A 21,436-nucleotide genomic window follows, 5' to 3' on the forward strand; every position below is an offset into this window, starting at 1 on the left:
TTATTTGTGTGGGTTTTTTTTAATGTTTATAGATCTGTATCTTAAGAATATGTATTTAATATTAGTATTCACAAGGAATTGTACAAGGTTAATTTGTATCAAAAAATACTCTACTTCGAATTGTTGAGTTTCTTTTCTGTTTATATAAAACCACTAACTAACAAAACTATTTCATTCCAGTACTCAAAACATTTACAGAGGGCTAGATTAGACCTTCGTGACTTACATGTATATATAACTTATCATCAATAATAGTCTAAACACTAAATACACATTATTTATGTAATTCTAATATTTATAAAATTCTAATTAGGATCAAATGAATAATGAATAAATGACTTTTGTACAAAGTGAAAAGTGCCTTTGTAGTTTGTAACAGTTTTCGTTTATGGTTCTATTACTATGCTCTTAAAATTGTTAAATTATGTGCAAGCTGCTGTCAACTGACTTCCAATTTTAATAACATAAGCCTCCAAAAATATATATGTAGATAGATAAACCACCAATATATCAATAATACCGGCCGCTCCCCCTGGGAGCTATTAGAGTCTTGGACAGCATTATGTGTGCCATTCGAAATTAGGGCTGATCCGAAAATCTGTACACTGCTAGGTTGACTAATTGACGGCAGTTGCAACCGGTTAGCTTTCCATCGGCCGCACTTGCTGCAGTGGCTCGGCATTGCCACTGGATGCGGCTGCCGCACTATTACAATGCTGTTGTGGTGCATTCGGTGTGGTATTGGTTGTTGTTGCTGTAGTGCTATCAGCAGCCATTAAGTTGCTGGCTATCGAGTTCGATGCTGTCGATGAGACCGATGACGTTGCCGTTACTACAACAGCTGTCGTTGCCGGTATTGATGTGATGGCTGCTGCTCCACCACCGACTGCTGAAGCGGCGACGGCTGCATTGAGAGTTGTGGAATTCGACAGACCACTTGCTGTTACGCTACCAGGTGGTAAGACCTTGTAACGCGTATAGATGCGATATGGCGTCTTTGATGTGTCCTTTTGCTGCACTGATTTGGTCTTGAATGTTGCACCCCAACCACTGGCATTGATTTGTTCCGCCGTCTTTCCCAGCAACCAATCGTTACAATGCTGCTGCAGTTGCTCGCTGACGTGCTCCTGCAGCCACTTGTTTACATAGCCCTGAAAGCGCGCGTACTTGGACTGTGTGACTCGGCAATGGGTCTGAAAAAAAAAATTATTTTATTATCAAACTACCCGCAATTGAAGATGCCACTGCGCTACTCACCTTTCTGGCACGACGCACTGCATCGTATTTGAGTAGCTTGAGATTCTTGCTGGTCACAAAGCAGCGACCGTTGCTTACATTTGTGGTTATTTCGTCGCGATCATTAAACGCATATTGCTCGGCCAGGCCCACTTGTGGGGCACCAAAGCGTTCCGGTACACGTTTAGTCCAACTGTTGTTATTATTATTATTATTTATTGCTGAATTTCCACTGCCACTGGTGCTCGCGTTGGCTGCTGCAGCATCGGGTTGATTTGCCTCTGTTCCCAACGTTTTGTTTGCGCAAATTCGTTTCTGCTCAAATAGTTGACGCACTTGCTCCTCATGAAGCTGCGATTTGCGTTTGTTCCGCAACAGAAAACGCGCTTTTCGCACACTACCCCGTATCCGCTGCAATGATAAATAATCGAAAACCGTTAGTTTTTCTGACTACCTGCAATACAGTATTAGCTTAAAATTTAAAATGCAATATAAACATGCCTTTTACGAATGGAGTTACTTAAGCTGTACGTATGTGTGTGTAACTGTGGCTTTATGGTTGTCTGGTTTTGTTGTTGTCGTTTTTTTCTTAATGTAAGCATCTAATACAGAAATATGTTTATATAGAAAAATGTAACTAAAAATGTGTTACCAAAACATAAGCTGCAGATTGACACGCACACGAGATCAAAAAACAAAAATTACATTTAAAAAATGTTTAAAAGGCAAATAATTTACATACATAAATATAATAATTAACCTAAAATCTAAATAAGGACATTTAGCTACACATTTTAAAATTAATAATAAAAATATACAATATAATACAATCATATAGCAATGCAATATTACAAAAGGCTGCTAAAAGTGCAACCTCCGAGGAAATGTAGAGCATGCACCTTTAATTTAAATTCTCAGTACGAGTTACAGTATTTTATAATAATTGCTGGGCTTAATGAAAATATTTCAATAAATGGCATACATATTACTAAGACGAGTGAGTAAAAAACTTACCTTGCTCAAACTTAAAAGTGAGATACTTTTTTAATTTTCAGATTATGGTATGTGCGTTCCCCAACTCCACCCTTACCTAACATTCCCCCCCACTGCGCTGCACTAAAGATCAGATCAGACAACTGATTTCATTCTATATATAATGTATATATATATTTTCACTCAATGAATTTTCATATAAATATGCGTATAAGAAGGTGTGTTACTCTCTAGAATTTACAATTATTATCTTTAATTATTTAAAAAGGTTTTTCATACTCCTACCCATGTATATATAAAAGAAATCCAACACGCCTCCATTCAGTAATATATACTATAGCTGCCCATTTACAAAATGAACTATGGCAATGCTTATACTATACACAGGATATACACAGAGGAATGTATACAATAATAAAAACGACAAATTTTATTTACACAATACATATGCATGTAGGTAGTAAGTATATATTGATGGAAGTGCCCCCAACATATGCACCCAACCACACCACGATTGCCCAAGAGAATACGCACTCCCAATTCTTTATATTTGTCTGCTTTTTTGGCGAGTTAATTCGTATTTGTTCTTTAAAAACAAATCAAAAAATAACGAAACTAGAAAAGAAATGCAAGCAAGCGCGTGCTTACGTACTTATATATTGTTATTATAATACTACTAGTTTACAAACTATTTTAGATAATAATTATTATAATTAGTTGGTGTCTTTCTCTTGTTACTGTTACTGGGTGTTACTTAATGATGGACAAATGCTTTTGTGTTTTTTGGGCGTGGGCGTGGGTGAGTGAGCACGTGGGGGCGTGTGTGTGAGTTTTGTGACTTATTTGGTGGCAGGTGGAAGTTGTTCTTTTATTTAATTCTTTTTCATATCTTTGTTTTGTTGTATCAAAAAACAAATTTATTTATTATTACTATTTTTTCATTTTGCAATATGACTTTTTTTTCTTCTTGTTCAGTGAAATTATCAAAACTATTTTGTTATTTCAAGCCTTGGAATTGACCTGGTACGAAAAAAATAAATCGGAAAAAATGAGAGAAAATATGCAAAAAAGCATTAATTAGTGATTTCTTGTTTTGTTTCTTTTGATTTTTTTTTTGTCGTATGCACAGAAACTTGATACTAGTATTATTGGAAACGAAATGTGGCGATTGGTGGGCAACATGTTGGCGTGTGGGAAAATAAAAAAAAAAAAACGAAAATTAAAAGGAACATTAAGGAAAGCAAAAATATAATCGTAATTAAGAAATTTCTTCAGAGACAAAAGCAAAATTAGAAGTAAATATTAGTGGTATATTTCGCAGGTCATTTAGATTTGATTTAGATAATTACGAATACACAATTTATAAATTTGAAAATTGATTTAAATTGTAATATTAGAGGATGGCCGAACCTTCAAAGTATTGAATATTTTTAGACCCATTTTGATTTATAAAACAAATCTAAATTAACATGTGGGAATACAATATTGTTGATTTACTTAAAAAAATAAAATAATCGGTTTGGTCATGTCAGGTCAAGCTCTAAGGATCAAGCTTTCTTTATGTACAAGGCGACACAAATAATACAGATAATAAAATTTCGCCCAGCACCGTCGTCGGGTCGCGTTAAACTATGCCAGTTGTAATAACAAACGAACAAAAATGTTGGTATATAAACAATGGATTATAGATACATATTATATATAAAACTAATTACAATAACCTAAAAATTAAACACAAAAACATAAATTAAAACTAAATTATAAACACAACATGATTTACCACGCATCAGACACACACACACACACATACACGCACACACAAAGGCACACAAAGCAAGTGCATATTACACACACAGACACTTACCTCAGCATTTTCATCTTCCTCCTCCGTTTTTATGTCGGACGTTTCCACAATATGATCACTGCCTGATGCAGCCAAATTTGAGGATTGATTTGCACTGTTGTTGTTATTATTGTTATTGTTGCCACCACTGCACGCCGGATTCACAAGATGATCAACGTACTTGCTATACTTTTGAGCCTTAAGTACCGGTTTTTCCACCTCTTCTGGCTCAGAATCAAGCAACTCAATGGTAACTCGACAATCGATTTTATACTAAAAATAAAATATAATAATTATTAATCAACATGTTTATAAAAGGGCTCTATTAATATCTAATTATTAAAATCAATTCATACGTTGATCGAATTTCTCTTTTTAAAGTTATACAAAAATTCCAGCAGAAAGGGGAATAGAAATCGCATAAGTATTTATTTTATCAATATCTATTTGGACTTTTAGCTTAAGTCGTATCCTTGCCTTGTTTAGGAGCAATATAAGTTTGTAAATGCTTATGTATAATTGCGTTCTTTGCTTTGAAAAGTTATGATTTGATTCGATGGGATTTGGAAGGACTTTTGATTTTTATTGTTGTTTTAATTAGAAAAGTTTTTGATTATTGAATGTGCCCCGATCATCAACTTACAATGTACACTTTGAAGCAATTCTCCTCATTGAGTATGTTCTCTGCCTTACGCTGATAGGACATCTCACGATCGTATGACTTGTGGGCATCGCGACAATAGCCGCCGGTGCTGCCCCGTCTCTGTTCATTGGCGAACAACTCCATGCAATCTAGGGCAGCGCGTTCCGTCACACAATACTGTAGCTGACGTACAGCGTTCGAGACAACCTGGATGGGCAAATTTGTAGAGGTATTTATAATTGTTATTTAATTCAATTAATCATTTTATTTTCGTGACTCACCTTGTCGAGCGTAAATGATATGTAAGCGTGAATCCCAAACATTTCGCGCATGGTATCTTCAAATGTATTCGAGTCCATGTTGCCATCGAGCACATTCTTCAGCATATCCAAAAAGGTGGGATAATAGTCTTCCACTTGCACTTCAGGCTTCGGTTTCAGTCTCAAAGCTGTGGCCGTGCTCTCACGTCGATTAACACGACTCTTCTCCTCCTCGATGGCCAGTAGGCGCGCACGTTCGTACATTAAATGCAGACGCTCGCAAAGGATGGCATGTAGTCGCAGAAATAGATACCAATTGTTGGTGGCAAAGAACAGTGAATATGATTCATCCTGAAATCGTATTATAAGTTTTAGTCATTAATTATTTAAATAGTTCATTCATTATCAACTCACCTCATGCTGGCCCTGAGCATGCGGCGGCAACAGGGAAGGATTAGTGTATTCTCCGTGCTCCTGCTTAATCTCGACATCGCTACTTGTAGCTACAGCCGCTTCCTCTGCAGGTCTTGACGGACTTAATGCAGCAGCTGTCGTTGCCGTTGTACCCGATAATGTTGCAGCTGTTGGGGCATCTGCAACAGCACCAGGCGCAGGCTCATCTTTTGTCTTAACTTCGGCTGCTGCTGCGGCCGCTGCTGCAGCTGATGTTGAAGGCGCGGCATCTGCTGCAGTTGTTCCGGATGTTGTTGTTGGTGTTGCTAATGTTGAATTCACTTCGTCAGTTTCCTTTTTGATTGTTGTTGCTGTACCTGCACCGCCGCTGCTGGTGCTACTAACATTGCTGCGCGCTGGCGAAGCACCCTCATTGCTGGTCGGGATCTTGGCATTTCTGGGCGAGTCAACGTCCATTTTTGAATTGTCATCTATCGAAAATTGAAATGCTATAGAGTATATTGCATGTACAACAGAATATGGGTAGTTGTTGTTGGGTCGGTGGTCGTGTATTGCGTGCGTTGGCCCATTATATATATTTATTTTGTTATTAAATAATCAATCCAAATGTAAAAATCATTTTGTATTTATAAAATGATAGGTTAATATTTTTTTTTTACAAAATGCCGTTTTTTTTTTGCCGTTGTTGGTTGATGTTGCAGAGCACACGGATAAGGCAGGTTGATTGGTAATTTTGCAATTTTGTAGCATGTGTGTGCCATGGTGTTGTTGATTATGCAAATTTCAATCGTTGTTCGAATTTCGTATTATGGGCGTTTATATTTATATATAGAAGATATAATTTGTTGCATATGTTGTAAAAAGAAGAAAAAGAAAAACGAAAAAACATTCACTAAGTTAAATGCTATCGAGCAAAAAAATACAATTATCATTGTTATTTAAATTTGTTGGTTGGTGGTTAGTTACATAAAAATTGTTCTTGGGTTAGCTACACATAATACCAAATTAAAATAATAATAATTAAACAAAAGGATAATATTCATGTACATATAGTATATAGAAACTATTAACAATGAATGGCCCAATTAAAAGGGGATAGGCTTACCGTCATCGCGTTCATCGTCGCTTAGCGGCTGTCGTGGCGCATAAAAAAGATCAGGCACAAATTGACGAATTATCTGTTTGATTTTCTGCTTCTCCTGTTTCTGTATGCCAGTCTGTCGTTTGACATGATGTATCAGCAAGTTTGCCGCATCGTCCAGTATGGTTTTGTCTTTATAGGGCAGCACTAGATGTGGACCACTGGGCTCCATGCTGTCATCTTCCTGATCGTGTCGCTCATCGTACAGCGCTTCAATCTCGTTGAAGAGACTCTTGGAGCGCAGCGCCTTCATGTCGTTGGGCTTAAAGTTAATGGCCTGATGATCTAACGACTTGAGATAATATTTCTCATTCTGTTCGCGCCATTGCTTGTTGAACGTCTGTAAAGTATTCATATAATCATGATGTAAGTAAATCATCGTCAAGAATTGAAATATCTAGGTCATACCTTCTGCGCGTCCCTCCACTCTTCCTCTTTGACTTTCAGCCGCTTAAGCACTATGGGCACAGCCACCGAAGGATTCCTTTTCATGCCCTGTATTATCTCGCCGGACTTATCGCCGTATATTCGATGAATGGCACGCTGGTGTATTGTCTGCGATGTACCACCCAGATGGTCATCCAAATGGAATTTGGCCAGCTCCTCTGGTGACATACGTGACATTTTCTTCTGCACATTCTCCAGCACTCGTATCGTCGCACTGTTTACTTCAATCACAAGGTCCAGTTCGAAGCGTTCATCCTCGGTTCTGTGAATATTCCTTTTGTTTAGAACGTGTGTTGTAATTAATTAAAATAAACGAAAGGCAAGAACAAAAGAAGGCAACAGAAAGTTCACACACAAGAAATGTTCACGCAAATTCGCTTACCTATAGATTGTCTCTTCGAATTGCGTTTTTCGCGACGTCACAAATGTAGAATCCTCGCTGGCCCATGTCGGAAAAGAGACCCACTTATCGTTAAGCACTTCGCGACAGAGAGCAGTGCGTCCGCTGCACTTCTTCGGAACCGTAGACTGCGGCAATGCGCAGTAAGAGGCGCCCAGTCGTTTGCACAGCGACAAATCCACATCCTGAACGTACTCGGCACTTTGATGGCTGCTGGCACGATCGTGCGAGCTGTTGCTGCCTTGACGTTGCGTCGCCGCCAGCGGCATGCCGTCGATGAGCGGTCCGCTGGCCATTTGTGACACAGGTGGACCCAGAAAATCGGTGAACCAGCGTAGTAGATCGGGAAACTTCGTAAGGAAGGGGGACACCAGACCTAGCAGTTCTGTTTTGGACACAATTTCTTGATTAAAGAGCGTTAGGCAGCGCAAGAAATTGTCGTAAACGTCGGGGTTTCGTAACGCCTTGCGCACTTTATCAAAGAATGCTGCGTCCGATATTGTGCACTTGCGCGATGCCTCTGAGAAACTAACATCGCGACAATATGGCTTCGGTCGTTTGGCAGGCGGGGGTCCAGTACCTAAGCCGGCACCTCCTCCAATAACGCCGCCATCATCTACTTGTCGTCTGGAACCAGAGTTGTGCGGATGATGATGATGCGCACCACTGGGCAACGGTTGCGTTGCATAACTGATGCCTGGAGAACTGCGATCCATAGAATTGTCGCTAATATGCGGCATGGATCCAATCACAGAGATGTTGCTACCATAGCTGGGCGATTTCTTGAGGCTATGGTGAGCACCAGCCATTTGTTGTGTGTGTCCAATGTACTTTTGGACATGATGATTATTCCGATGATCTTTCTCAAAGCCGCCTAGGGCGCCGCCACTGCTGCGCATGTTGGCTGGTGGTGCGCCTGGCAAATGGTGTGCAGCAGCGCCTCCTAAGTTTGCTCCAGCGCCTGGTACTCTATGTTGCACATTTGCCACACTATGATAATCCTTTTCATAGATCACATCGTTGCGTGTACTTGCATTGAGACCGCCGGATGCATTTAAAACATGATTTTGTTGTGTATTATTGTTGTACGACTTGATGCTGACACTAGTATTTACAGCCGATAAATTTCCAATGGCTGCTGCATGCGGACTGCTCTCGATTTGCGACAAGGTTGCGCCACTATTTAAATGTAAAGGCGAACCACCAGGTGCCGGCGACATGCTAATATGCGCACCACCACTCAGGGTCGCTGTCGCCCGCTTATGATCATTGTGCACCGATTTGGCCATATACTGAGCCGACTGATGATTCGTGGCGTCCGGAAGAAATTGGCCAAATTCACGCAGCAGATCCTCATCCTGGCCGAATAGCTTGGCCACCTGCGTGTAAACTTCCTGCTCCGTTAACATTTTCCCCTGGTTCATACTACCCTCCTTTAGGACTTTCTGCTCCTTTTGATAGGCGTGCAGAATTTCGAGAAATTTCTTGTACTTTGCTGGCTGGTTTTGGAAACGGTTCTGCAAAGGCAACAATTGAGAAGCATGAGCCAATTAAATTATATTTAACAGCAATATGTTTATAAATTTCTATTTCATTGAATTTCATATAAAATGTTTTTTATTTCGGAAATTATTGACTACTTTTTTTGTCCAAATTGAAGAATATGAATATATAGTTGATCTGAAGAACTTTAAACTCCCATTAACTGTCAAATGGAGATGAATTATACATACTTTATATAGAAGTTTTTGGAAATAAATGAATGCATCTCGGGAATCTTTATAGGTCTGTCGTATTCATATTAAATAAGCATAATATTCGATAGTTATATAGCTTACCTTTATCTTATTGACATACGTAATGGCATGATTGAATTCCACCGGCTGGTTCTGTTGGCCAGTTGTTTCCCCAAGCAAAATAGATTGGTGTGCCTGTTGTATGTGATGTAGATTATGCTGCGCACCAGCCCCACCATGGGGACTTAGCTCACTCAGAGAATTGGGGGTAGGTGGTCCGCCAACAACAATGCTGGCTGCTTGTGCCTGCCCGCCAGTAGGTGTTATAGTGGCACGCTCACGATCTCGTGAATAATTCTGGGGAACATTGTGTGCAGAGACCGATATGCTTTGCTGTTGGGACTGTGGGACGCCTGCTGGCGATGGCGAATTTGTCACACTGACATGCACATGACTTGGAGATTGGGCCTGTGCCGGGGTTGGCTGCAACGCATGTATTGTAGTCTGAGTCAATGATGCTCCACCATGCGTCATCAGATTAACAGCGCCGCCGGTTTGAATTTGAGCTAGACTAGCACCAGCGGCGGTGGGCGGTGCAATTGAGGCGCTAGCGCCAGGTCCTCCTTGTGTTTTCAGTGTATGTGTGGCGCTCGCCAAAGGACTGCCGGCGATCATGTGCACTGTACCCGTGCTGGACGGCGCACCCGGTGGTGAGGGCATCGATACCACCGGTACCGAGCAGCCAAGTGCGTCGGAATGGATTTCGATTTTGTACCCAGGTGGTAGGAACATGTTAAAGCCATATATTAGCTCTGTGTGTCCCTTGAAAAGCGTCGAAACTCGTTCAATAACGCCGGGCGTGTCAATACAATGCGATTTAAACTCCTTCATAATGTCCAGAAAGTTGTTATAGATCTGCGGCTGATCCGCATACTGGTATTTTACTTGATCCAAGTAGCTGAGCGCATCCTCGACCTTGAGTCGGGGAGTGGCATTACCAGACTGACCCTGCGGTGGAGTGCTGCCACCGCCGCCACTGCCCGGTCCATTGGGCGGTTGTGCGGGCGGTGTTTGGGACGCTAGCGGTGGCTGTGTTTGCTGTGCCGTCGTTGTAAGACTGCTGGCTGTGCTGACGGTTTGTGTGCCACTAATCGTACGCTGACGTATGTTGCCGGTTTGTGAACTACTCGAGACGGTTTGTGTGTTCCCACCACCACCAGCACCAGCGGCACCGCCAGTGACGTGGATTTGTACGGTATTTCCATCTAATGTGTTGGCCTTCAGGGTGCCACCTGCTTGTATGGAGGCCACGCTGTAAGCTGCGAGAATATCAAATAAAACTAAAGATTAGTATGATTCCAAGAAGAATCTGTTGGCGAAACACTTACATGTAGTGGTATACTGCAATGTTTGTGTGGCGGCACTGCCGGTGGACACTACTACGCTATTGCCCACACCGCCGCCGACAGTGGTTTGCGCGCCCGTGCTGGCACTATCGACAATGGTGCTCGTTGTTTTCAAATTCGTCGCCGTCGGCGTTGTAGACGGCAAATAAGCAATGGTCTGTGCACCACCATGCTGTGGTGTCAAAATCCGATGATGTGGAATAGAGCCAGCAATGCCAATTCCACTTATGGTGGCACTATGAGCATTTGGCAGCACCGTGCCTATCGTAACTCCGGCCGTATTGACGCCCACACTGGAAGTGCCAGCGGACGCGGCGCTGCCAACACCTGCGCCACCACCACCACTTCCGCCAACGCCACCAGGACCGGGCCTTGAGCCAAACTGCACCTCATCGACACGAGTGCGTTTCATCATTTTATAAAGAATTGAGTGTGAGACGCTGCGCCTTTGGCTTTGTCTATGCCTTAAATAGCTAAACTTCACTCTATTTTCTTAAATTGAAGATAGGTCTCTTCTCTATAATGCGATTAGACTGCCTTTACGAACGTATGTAGTAGGAAACAAACGGTCGTAACTGATTGTGATGCAGCTGTTGAACTCGTAGGTGCCTCATATGTTGTCTATACATTTGGTTGCCACTACCTCCAAATGTGAGGCGATAATTCTATTTGCAAATTATACTTCTTCAACTTTGCCACGTTCACGTCGTTCTTACAGCTGCTGTTGTTGTTGTCTTTACTGCAAACAAATGAAGAAAACAAGAGCGTGAAATTAGTTGCTGTATTCATATAGCACTTACATGATTTAGCATTATATAAAAAATGCGGCTCCATTGAAAATATATAGTTATAAAACAGAGTTGGGCCGAAACGACTATTAAATACCCTCCATACACATTGCTATCACTACTCTATTAGTGAGAATAAGAAAAACTACCTACATTTTACTGCGTTATAGGATTTTAATAACACTAATGTCTGCTACCATCTTAGGGATTATTTCTTTTCAACATATTTTTTGATTTGTAAGAATGTCTGCGAAATATTTATTATCACATTGTGCAAGCTATAGAATAAATTGATAAATGTAAGTTCATCAAACAAAAATAAAGCCAAAAATTAAGATTTCACAATTTATAAAGCCTTTGCGTTCATTGACAGGCTTTAGTAAATGGGCAGAGTAAAGGTATTCTCGGAAATACTATATCAGACCAATCAAGAATGTACTTCTTTCCATAAATTTCCAATAATATTTTGTCCATTGGTATGCGATTAAAAATACACTTAAAATAATGGTTCAAATCAGTGTCCACCTATGTTAACCACACACAAGGCTGCATTCATACGAATAGACACATACAGAATCTAAAGCTTGGCAGTTATATTTTTAGTGCCACCAGCTGTCTTCCTAGGGAACAGAGTTTCTTGATTAGGTAGCAATAATTTAGAAAATGAATTAATTAATTAAAATTAAAATATTTTCCGTTGTATGAGTAAGAACCCAATAGCCCAGCCAGCAGCATAAACAACAACTACTGCTTAGGGTGTGCGCGTTTTGTTTGTAATTCTTTGATACATGTATGGCAACCGGATTGGGCGCGTGAGCTTTGTTTTTGTTGAGTACAGTAAATACTGTCTCAATGCGACAAACTAGTTGATGTATATTTCAAGATCAATGGACGTATGTAAATATGATGTCTTGCAAAAGATGGAAGGGAAGGACCGCCTTTTTACACACCCTGCGAGCAGAACAGGGTGTTTAATGGCATGCCACAAACAAAGGGAAGCTTTTATTGCGGCTGCTCCTGCTGGTGGTGGCTGCTTTCTTTCAGCATGCAACACGCAACATATTCAAAAGAGCGAAGCGCGAATTTTGTTTTGTTGCAATTAATGATTTTTGTATATATGTATGTACCCTTTCCAAAAAGGTATAGGAATACTCTGTGTTCGTAATACCCAGAAGGAAGAATTAATATTGGTTTGTAAATACATATCGAAACTGACTATTCCACAATTACAATACTGTTGTTAATCATGGCTCATCCATGCAATGCATCGTCAATGCAAAATGAGTAAAATAAAATGGTCTACTATAAATTATATATAAAGTTTTTGTGAAGGGTATGAAACTTCGGCGTAAGCTAAGATAGCTTCTTAGCTCGATTTTCCGTAAGTTATTTTACCCTTTGGCCAACACCATCAGACGCGAACATACACAAACAAACACGCTTGGCGCGAGCCTTGGAGAGCGGGAGAGTACATATTTTTATGGAATGCATGCTCTCTTGCGCATCTCTCCTTTTCTGTTGCGCCCCAATACTACGAAGAAGAAGTGTAAATATAACTTGAATGAAGTGGCAGTGGCATTAACTTTGGTTATGCCGCTGCAACAAGGAGACCAATGGATGAACTCAGATCTGCCTAACGTCTCTTTTTTGTTTGAAAATATACATATACGTATATTAACAAATTTAAGAAATTTCATGAAATCGTAATTGAAAACTGTACATAGGTTAGTTCATGAGAAGGCTCTCTCGTCAGTAAATTATCATCCTTTAAGACTTATGGCCAAATGTAAAAAAACAAGTTGAAAGTACATACTGTCGCGCGCTCTCTTTTTGTGTGTGCCCTCTTCTAATTGTTGTTTTTTCTGCTGTTATGCCGCCGCTGGTGTCTTTTGGAGCAAGCCGACATCATCAACGCCGTCTGCGCATACCAACAACACACACATACATGTGCATGTGGATTGTAATTGTATGTGTTGTTTGTGTTGCTCACACAAAATTGGGGCGTTCGTTCTCTAACTTTATATGTGTGTATTCATGTACATATGTATATATACATACAACGACTATACTAGCGTGCGGGGGAAGTCAAATGGGCAAATTTTCCCTCCATTTTATTTTTTCTCTTTGCATTCTACGTGAGTATATTACGTGCAGCAAGTATTATCTTATCTGTTTTGCTATGTGTTCAGGGCACAGCGCAAAGAAATAAAACAAGACATACTACGGAAAATATGAACGCAGTGGTATTCTAGCAACTGATTCGGATTTATAAACGTTTTTGTGGAACAGCTGTATGCAGATGCTACACACGAATTCTGCAGTATGTGCAAACAAACTTGAGATTATACGGTCACACTATAATAAAGAAATCAAGAAGAGTGCTCATTTCAATTTCCCAACAATTACATTTTGTCTGTTTTCTCTGCAGAAAATTATATTAAATATTTGTGATTCCATTTAAACCATTGGCTGCAGTGCATTTGTCCACATTTACAAATTTTCGTTCCGTTTCGTACCCACAGAGCAGCTCGAGTTCAGCGAATTTTCTGGCATTATCTGTTACTTGATGCCACGGCCAGCTAGTGTTAGTGAAAATTACAGGCGTTCGAAGGCAAAACTAGTTTTTATATGATATGTGATAAACACCCGTTACTCTTGTCTATTTAGTAATCAGTAGTACGCGTATTTAGTGTTTTGTTCTTTGACTTTAAGTTCACAGACACATGCACACACACACCCATATACACAAACAGATAGATGTACTCGCGAAAACACTGACAAGAGAGCACTATAACGCGATGCGGCGCTATTAATAAATTTTGCAAATAAAACATATGTGCAAACGTATAGACATAGAAATATGTACAAATAGATGGTGTGGTATATATAGTATATAAAACATTTAGTGTAAGGCAAAATACAAAAAGCAAGAACAACAAAAAGAAAACTGGCCGCCACAGCCACTATACAAATGAACTACTCATACACATGTAGATATATTCGTAATATACGTAAATAAATTGTTGTAGTGAGCAAGATGCTCTCATTGAAATACACACAAGCGTAGACATAGTCGCCGTTTGTCGTGACCAATCGAGGCACCAGCGGGTTATTCAGTATTGGAGCCATTTAAATGTACACACACACTCAGTCCCCCACTCGCGCACATATGCACAAATATTTATGTATGTACGGTATGCTATGTACGAACAAACGAATGGCGCATCAAAGCAAAAGGCGCGTTAAGCGCACGAACTGAGAACAACATACGAACGAACGAACGAAAATAAAACGACACTGCGTTGAAAAAATACAGTCAGTTCACTAGCAAGCCAAAAGCAAAGTTAAAAAACTTGTATGTATGTATATGATTACATGTGTGTGTGAACAGCAGCAACATGAACACACATACAACGTCACCATCACTGCGGACGACTTTTTGTGCGCCTATACTAACGTACATATGTATGTGTGTGCCGTCGTCGTATGTACATACATATGTATGTATTTAAACCAATTGAGATTGACCTAACCTAAAAAGTTGTATTTTTCACAAGTTTTTGTAATTTGTATGTCCCTTCAGATGGTAAACATTTTTAAATGCACAATTCAATTGCTGCCCTTAATAGAATGCTGCAATTTCATTTTAAACATTTCCTACCCCCCCGCCGTGCCATTGACTTACATCAGCGACGCTGATATTGGGTCAACATTTAAAATATTTTATAATAAACTTTAAAAGATTTGTAAGGAAACTTTCACGTTCACCGACAATTTACGCAGTATTTTGCACTTGCATCTATTTTACTGAGTGTATGTACAACTTTTTTCACCTTTTTCTTTTTTCAGTAGTTTATGTTTGCATGTATATATGAACATACATGCATATATATATGTATGTATATGCTCGGCGAGGCAGCACAAGTTTATTTTTCGCCTTTCCACAATAATTTTCTAGTGCGTTTTAACGCTTTTTCTTTCGTCGTATAATAAACTAATTTAGTTTTTAGCACTTTTAAACTACTGAATTCACTTTTCAACAATTTTCTTCTCAGTGAATTTCTACGGATATTCACGAAAATTTGGCGAGACGATTTCGTACATCTTAACGCCGCCGCAAACATTTTCGATTAAACGAAGACCAGACCAGGCAGTCAGTCTGGTGTCGAGCGAGACGGAGTCAGCAGCGCTACCTACCTACGTACTTATAAAACTTAGCTATTGTACGTGTGTGTGTGTGAAGAAACAAAAGAGCTCACAATATTGCAGAGAGCCAGAGAACAATACGAACGAGAGAGCTAGAGCGCGCGCGAGCGCAGTGTTGCTTTGGAATTCATTTTGGTGGCTGATGCTACACCAACAATAACACATATCAAATAGGGTGGCAACGCACAACAACCGCGAATGAATATGTGAAAACGTTGCAAGTATATAATGTGTGGATACGTATACACATATTTGGTGGAGATATATATATATATATATAGACATACATACATTGTATGTATTAGTAGAGAGTTGAAGTTGGTGTGTGTTTGGACTGCAATTTTTGTTAAAAGGAACATTTCGTAGAAATGAGCGGCTGTGGGTGTTGTGCGACGATACAAGCAATGGTATTGGCTTGTCGTTCAAGTTAACAAATCCATCTAACTTGTACTCAAATGTAATAGTTTGCTAGAAGCAGTGCGAATTTGTAAACAAATGTACGCACATGAGTACATAAGAAACGTATTTATCAGCGAAGCACGAGAGAGGATGTTAAGTCGGTGCTACATCTCGTCAGCTATCAAAGATGGCCGGAAAAAAGGTTAAGAACAGCAAATGTACATGGATTGCGCATGGATTGGCGTTTATAATTGAAAGGGAATAATCTACTCAAAAGTAAATATATGAAAATCGAACATAAGCCACAGCCAACAGACAGATAAAATTGAATAAAAGTACGCTTAGACAATTTTTGTTTGCTCAGCTTATGGAACGAACGGTAAGCTTACGTAAGTCCAAAATGCGCGGCAGTTATGGTGAGAGTCACTTACTACGTTCATGCTACCACAAAAGCACGAAAACATTACAAGATATGGTCGAAAAAGAGCAACATACAAAAGTGGACTACAACTAAAGGCTCGGACGCGTGATTTTATCTGCAAAATCCTTCGAAGTGCTTTTCTATTTTAGTTGGTTTGTCACCAAATTTAAGTCACAAAATCTACCGCAATTACTTTTTTTTACAAAAAACTTGAAACATGAAATGTTTATTTCCTTTAGGTTAATCTTCTCACAAATTCATGAATTATGGTAATTATGGTGCTCATCCACATTTAAACCTTTTTAATAAAATATTAATGCCCAAATTAGTTATAACAAATAAAGCAGTTAATTTTAAATTCTTATGTACTGGGTAACATAAACGTAATAACAGTCAGTACGAGAGTTTGCTAAACATGTCTATAGTGACCACAGGGTGTTTCGTGACATAGCAACTTAAACGTGCACAAACCGTGACGATGTCGGTATTGGTATCAGCACCGTGTGAGAGCAGGAAAGAGAGAGCTTACATTTGTATATGTGTGTGTACATACAAATACAGAGATAATGACTGAGACTGCCATGCTTTGCGCTGTATATAACGAAATCGACAAAACTGAACATCAGAAACAGCCCAGAAACCAAACAGACGAGTAGCAGGCTATAGCGCTGCCACGGTTACACTTTGCGGAGACGGCGCACACACATTTAAGCATACATACAGTGTTTTGTGGTGGTGGAAGTAGTACTAGTGTTGTGTGCCATGACTCTGACAAACGGAAATGAGAAGCACACAAAGACGATGGCAAATATACATAGAAAGCAAACCAAACAAATAGAAATAACTACTGCAACGGTTGAGAAGGTAAAAAATGCAGTAAAAACACAAACAACAAACCGCTGCATGACAAGGGCGGAAAATTGGCAAAACCGCTTTTAACAACTAAACCGTGATGAAAGATTGATTCAAGAAAGTAATTAAACAAAATTACAGAGGCAGAAGCAACAAAAAAGTCTGTATACGTGCAAAATCTTGAACTGATGGGTGAAAATTGAAACCTTGCAGTTATCGATTTCTTGCAGTCATTGCGCAATGCACCAGAGGAACAGAGAGAAAGAGAGTGCAAGAGAGCAAAACATTGAGAGAAAAGGCACCTGCCAGTAAAATGTTTATGTCGCTGCCATGTTTAGTTAGTGCAGGTAAAGTAGGGCTGTAAGTGATTTTCTGTTGTGATTTTATGACAGCAGCGTTAACAATGATACTCTTCAAAAGTTTAAAGTTCACGAGCGCGGCTAAGACATCTTGCAACTGCAGCGCATGTCCGGCCGCATCTGCGTCAGATGCACATATTGAAAAAGTGCCAGGAGCATCGCCCATGCCACCCACACGCCGTGATATCGCGAAACCTTGGACTGACCCCTTAATCAAAGCAAGTGCAAAAGGGACGGTCTGATGTGCGGTGGAAGAGCTTGAAATAAACGCAATGCTGCAATGTTTCCATTCGGCGTTGCCTAGCCCAGAAGCTTTACCTTTCAACCGAAAATGCAGCTATATGTGAACCAAAACTGTCCTATTCCTGGAAATATTGGTGTTCTTGCATGCAGCCATGCGAGAATATGTCAGGTGGTTGTATGTATGTATATATCTATATTGTCTATGTTCCTGTGTGTGTTCTAATTTGCGTGCACTAATTTCAGAATTTTTGTGATACGCCCACGACGTTTGACAGAATACGACGTTCATCGTGAATTGCGCAATAATTAACAAGCAATAATAAATTATATCCCACCGTTATGAATACGTATCACATTGTTAAGAAATTGCTTACATAAGACAGCAGATGCAGGGGTCATAATAATAATACCAACCGACAACATTTACAAACATCAACCAATCATACACTGCACAATATTTGTAAACACAAAGAAAAACAACACCAATCGCAACAAAATAATTGTACAATAACGCTGATTCTGTTCATTTTTAGCCATCGTTTATATAACCAGTTTCGTCGACCACATAAATATGTATGAAAATATGAGTATAAATGTATTTGTCGAGAATTTTACAAATCATCAGCAATAATATACTTGTAGATATAAACAAGCTATATTTTCCAGAAGCTTGTATGTGATATAAAATGATGTTATAAAATCGACCAAAAACGAGAGCAAAATTATTATTCAACCATTTTTGACGAACAAGACATGAATAATGTTTGTTATGATTTTATGAACAAGTTTTTCAAAGTTGTGTATAAATAAATGTGAGCATAAATGGGCACGAATTAAATTTAACATAAAATAATAATAATTTATAAAAGACATGTATTTTTTTTAGTTAATTGATTAGTTGATTTTAGGGAAAACAGGCTATTATTTACATACAAAATAAAAACATTATATGAATTGGTGTGTACGTATTTCATTGATAAGACATTATTAAAATATGAATAATGCAATTATTACAATTAAGGTCTTTTTATATTAATTATTATTATAGTAAAAATGTGTGCAAAATCAAACAAAAGAAAAAACACAAATTTTATTTATAAGACTTTTAAGTTTGGCTCCAAGCATTAAGAAAGAAAGGTATCTAAAAGTCCAACCCCTAACAAAACCGAGCTATTTATCATAGTAAAGATGCACATGGATTTTATTTGCTACCATTTTCGACCCATTTGGTTTAGGTGTAACTTTGTTCAATTCCAACATTGTATGTATACTTCATACAAGTTCTGAACGTATGATAATATTAATAATATTATTGATAATATTAATAAATTTGGTCAAGAACCTGGAGAATTTTCTCCTTCGCATATTCAATAACGTGAAAATGATAAGTATATATGAATAAGAATAAATATTTATTTTTACACGAAAATCATAGTATTTGTTTAATATTATTTATAGAACTTGACGTAGTAAACCCTCACTTGAATGTATGTATATACATACATATATACATTTCTTTATTGCGGCGCGTGCTGCTTCGTGATAAATATTTCTTTGCCGGGCACACAAAATCCAGCCCGCACCCACCTCTAGTTTAAATACAAATTACGAACAGAACTCGTTTTTCAAGTTTTACATCTTTTGGCAAATGAAAAAGTATAACCAGAGCCCAAAACCAGCCGCTGCTGAGTGTATGACTCCGAGGAGGCTACAACTTGACACTTCTTAAGGAAAATGGTCTGTGTATGTGTGTGGGTTGGGGAGGAGGAGGGTAAATGATTGTTGATGACGATGCAAGCATTCGAAGGAAATTTTGAGCAATGTATATACATATATATGTAAGCGACCTTTAGAAAGTTTGTGCAATGAATTTTATACAAGTTGATCATATGATCCATTAGACTATAAATATACTATATAGTATGTGTGGAAATACGTATGTAAAAAGGTTCAATTGCAGCTAATTTGTTCTTGTCGTTGAATTGCCTTGATAGTTTATTAAATAAAACAACAAAGCTATAAATGCCAGTTCAATACACAGATATATTTGTATACTTTCAAAAACGCAGTTTGTTTGCCAACTTAAAATTTTCCATAATCAAACTCAAACTGTAATACAAATGGGTTGGCAGCACTGGCCAATGCAATAACAATACAGTGAATGAGCCAATAATAAACACGCTCTCTCGCGATTCTCCAAACGCACACGGAGAAAATTTTATACGTGTTTTGATTGCAGTTTCAATAGTGTGTGTATATGTATAAATGATATGCGTCATTGTTGTTGCTATTTTTCAATGCTCTTTACAGATATTTTATATGTGCCCTGTTCTACTTTATCAAAATGGCAAATGAAAAATGTCGACGTCCACATTTAATCCAAAATATGCACAGATCAAACATATTGCGGAACTTCTTTTATATATTTATCTATGTACATATGTATATACATACATACATATTTCTATACATACATACATATGTATGTTTGCATGCATGAACACAAAATGTAGCCACCTTTTGAGGCGATAAGAATTTCAACAATAAACACCGAACAATAGCCGATGCAAAGCACAAAATGTAAGTAAATCGCTTCAACGTAGACAGAGGTCAACAATAAATTATTAAAGCAGAAAAAGTTTGGATAACTTCACTTTAATACATTTTGTTCTAACCTCAAAAAAAGCTCCGCTTTCGAAGAAAACAATGACTGCAAAAATAACAAAGTAAGACAAACCTCATGTGCTTCATAATATTAAATATTTTATCAGAAAAATGCAAACAACGTGTGCATGTTGACAGTTTATTTGTCGAACGTTATCGCGGAGCGTAATCAATTGAGAAATTGAGGTTAGGTACAATTTGATACACACACACAGACAACGCAGCAATGGGCGCGCATTTTTAGATATGTATGTACATATGTATGTATTGTCAACATATGCATATATAATTGTATTTTTACAGTTCGTAGTCGGATATTTGAATGTATGAATATTTCATTTAAATCACCTACCTCTGTATAGATGTTGTACCCAGGGACAAATCGACTGCATATGACCATAAAAAATAGTCTACAATTGATTGTAAATTTGTATGTACTTCTATATGTATTTATTTCTGCACACCATATGTGACTAGAGCACAAGTTGTTTTATTAGATTTATTATGCGTCAGTTACTGTGAGTAGTTTGGTAAAAAGCGCGTGAGGCTCTGCTTCTTACATTTGCAACAACACACACAAACACGCGCGCACACATGCACTTGGAATCGATTTTATGCTGCTGCTGATTTAGCCCCCAACGCCTACGATTTTTGGTATGCTCTGCACGTAAAGTGCGCCTCCACAAAACTATACTCGTGTGTTAGTTGGTAATTGCTTCGCCTAAAACTTCACATATATCTACATACATACACATGTTATATGTATGCATGTGTGTTGGAGCGTTTTGTTGTATATGGCGTTAGTTACCCAAAATATTTCTGAACTGTATTTTTAGAGATTTATGATTCGCGTAAGAATAGTGTACTCTACGTCTTGCACTTATAAATATTGCCGTTTATTAAATTTAATTAAACGCACAACCACAACCGAGAGATTGCCCAGGTTCAGAACAACGTTGAACGTTTACAATGAAGGCGTGCTATC

The 21,436-nt window shown here is 38.7% G+C and overlaps 1 protein-coding gene and 1 long non-coding RNA gene across 9 annotated transcripts; one reads left to right on the forward strand and one right to left on the reverse strand.

Annotated features, from left to right (window-relative positions):
• Positions 1–9: 9 nt before the first annotated feature.
• Positions 10–21,361, reverse strand: LOC115633731. Of its 4 annotated transcripts, none has more exons than XM_030531201.1 (12): positions 20,804–21,361; positions 10,502–11,258; positions 9,216–10,432; positions 7,360–8,894; positions 6,939–7,251; positions 6,495–6,870; positions 5,390–5,877; positions 4,997–5,326; positions 4,716–4,922; positions 4,094–4,345; positions 1,258–1,647; positions 10–1,193 (listed from the first exon to the last, which is right to left on the reverse strand). In XM_030531201.1, exons 2-12 carry the CDS (start codon positions 10,932–10,934, stop codon positions 642–644), a joined length of 6,093 nt encoding a protein of 2,030 aa, XP_030387061.1. In that variant the 5' UTR covers positions 10,935–11,258; positions 20,804–21,361; the 3' UTR covers positions 10–641. The 4 variants fall into 4 exon arrangements, with proteins under 4 accessions (XP_030387061.1, XP_030387063.1, XP_030387064.1 ...); XM_030531203.1 differs by having other exon boundaries at positions 6,939–7,239; positions 20,804–21,360; XM_030531204.1 differs by having other exon boundaries at positions 5,390–5,859; positions 20,804–21,360.
• Positions 16,711–18,745, forward strand: LOC115633733. 5 transcript variants are annotated; one of them, XR_003996387.1, is made up of 3 exons: positions 16,711–17,345; positions 17,399–17,966; positions 18,031–18,745. It is a non-coding gene; the product is annotated as an uncharacterized LOC115633733 (long non-coding RNA). The 5 variants fall into 5 exon arrangements; XR_003996388.1 differs by having other exon boundaries at positions 16,712–17,197; positions 17,327–17,966; XR_003996385.1 differs by having other exon boundaries at positions 16,714–17,545; positions 17,606–17,966.
• Positions 21,362–21,436: the final 75 nt, after the last annotated feature.

This window comes from Scaptodrosophila lebanonensis, unplaced genomic scaffold (genome assembly GCF_003285725.1).
Source record: "Scaptodrosophila lebanonensis strain 11010-0011.00,11010-0021.00 unplaced genomic scaffold, SlebRS2 tig00000001-arrow-pilon, whole genome shotgun sequence".
NCBI classification, from domain to species: Eukaryota; Metazoa; Arthropoda; class Insecta; order Diptera; family Drosophilidae; genus Scaptodrosophila; species Scaptodrosophila lebanonensis.

Excerpts from the sequence above, each read along its gene's own strand:
- LOC115633731 (XM_030531201.1), bottom strand. The coding sequence starts at position 10,934 with ATGATGAAACGCACTCGTGTCGATGAGGTGCAGTTTGGCTCAAGGCCC. Across the intron at positions 8,895-9,215 it reads CGTATGTCAATAAGATAAAG|AACCGTTTCCAAAACCAGCC; the intron begins GTAAGCTATATA and ends TTGCCTTTGCAG. Across the intron at positions 4,923-4,996 it reads TATCATTTACGCTCGACAAG|GTTGTCTCGAACGCTGTACG; the intron begins GTGAGTCACGAA and ends TTGCCCATCCAG.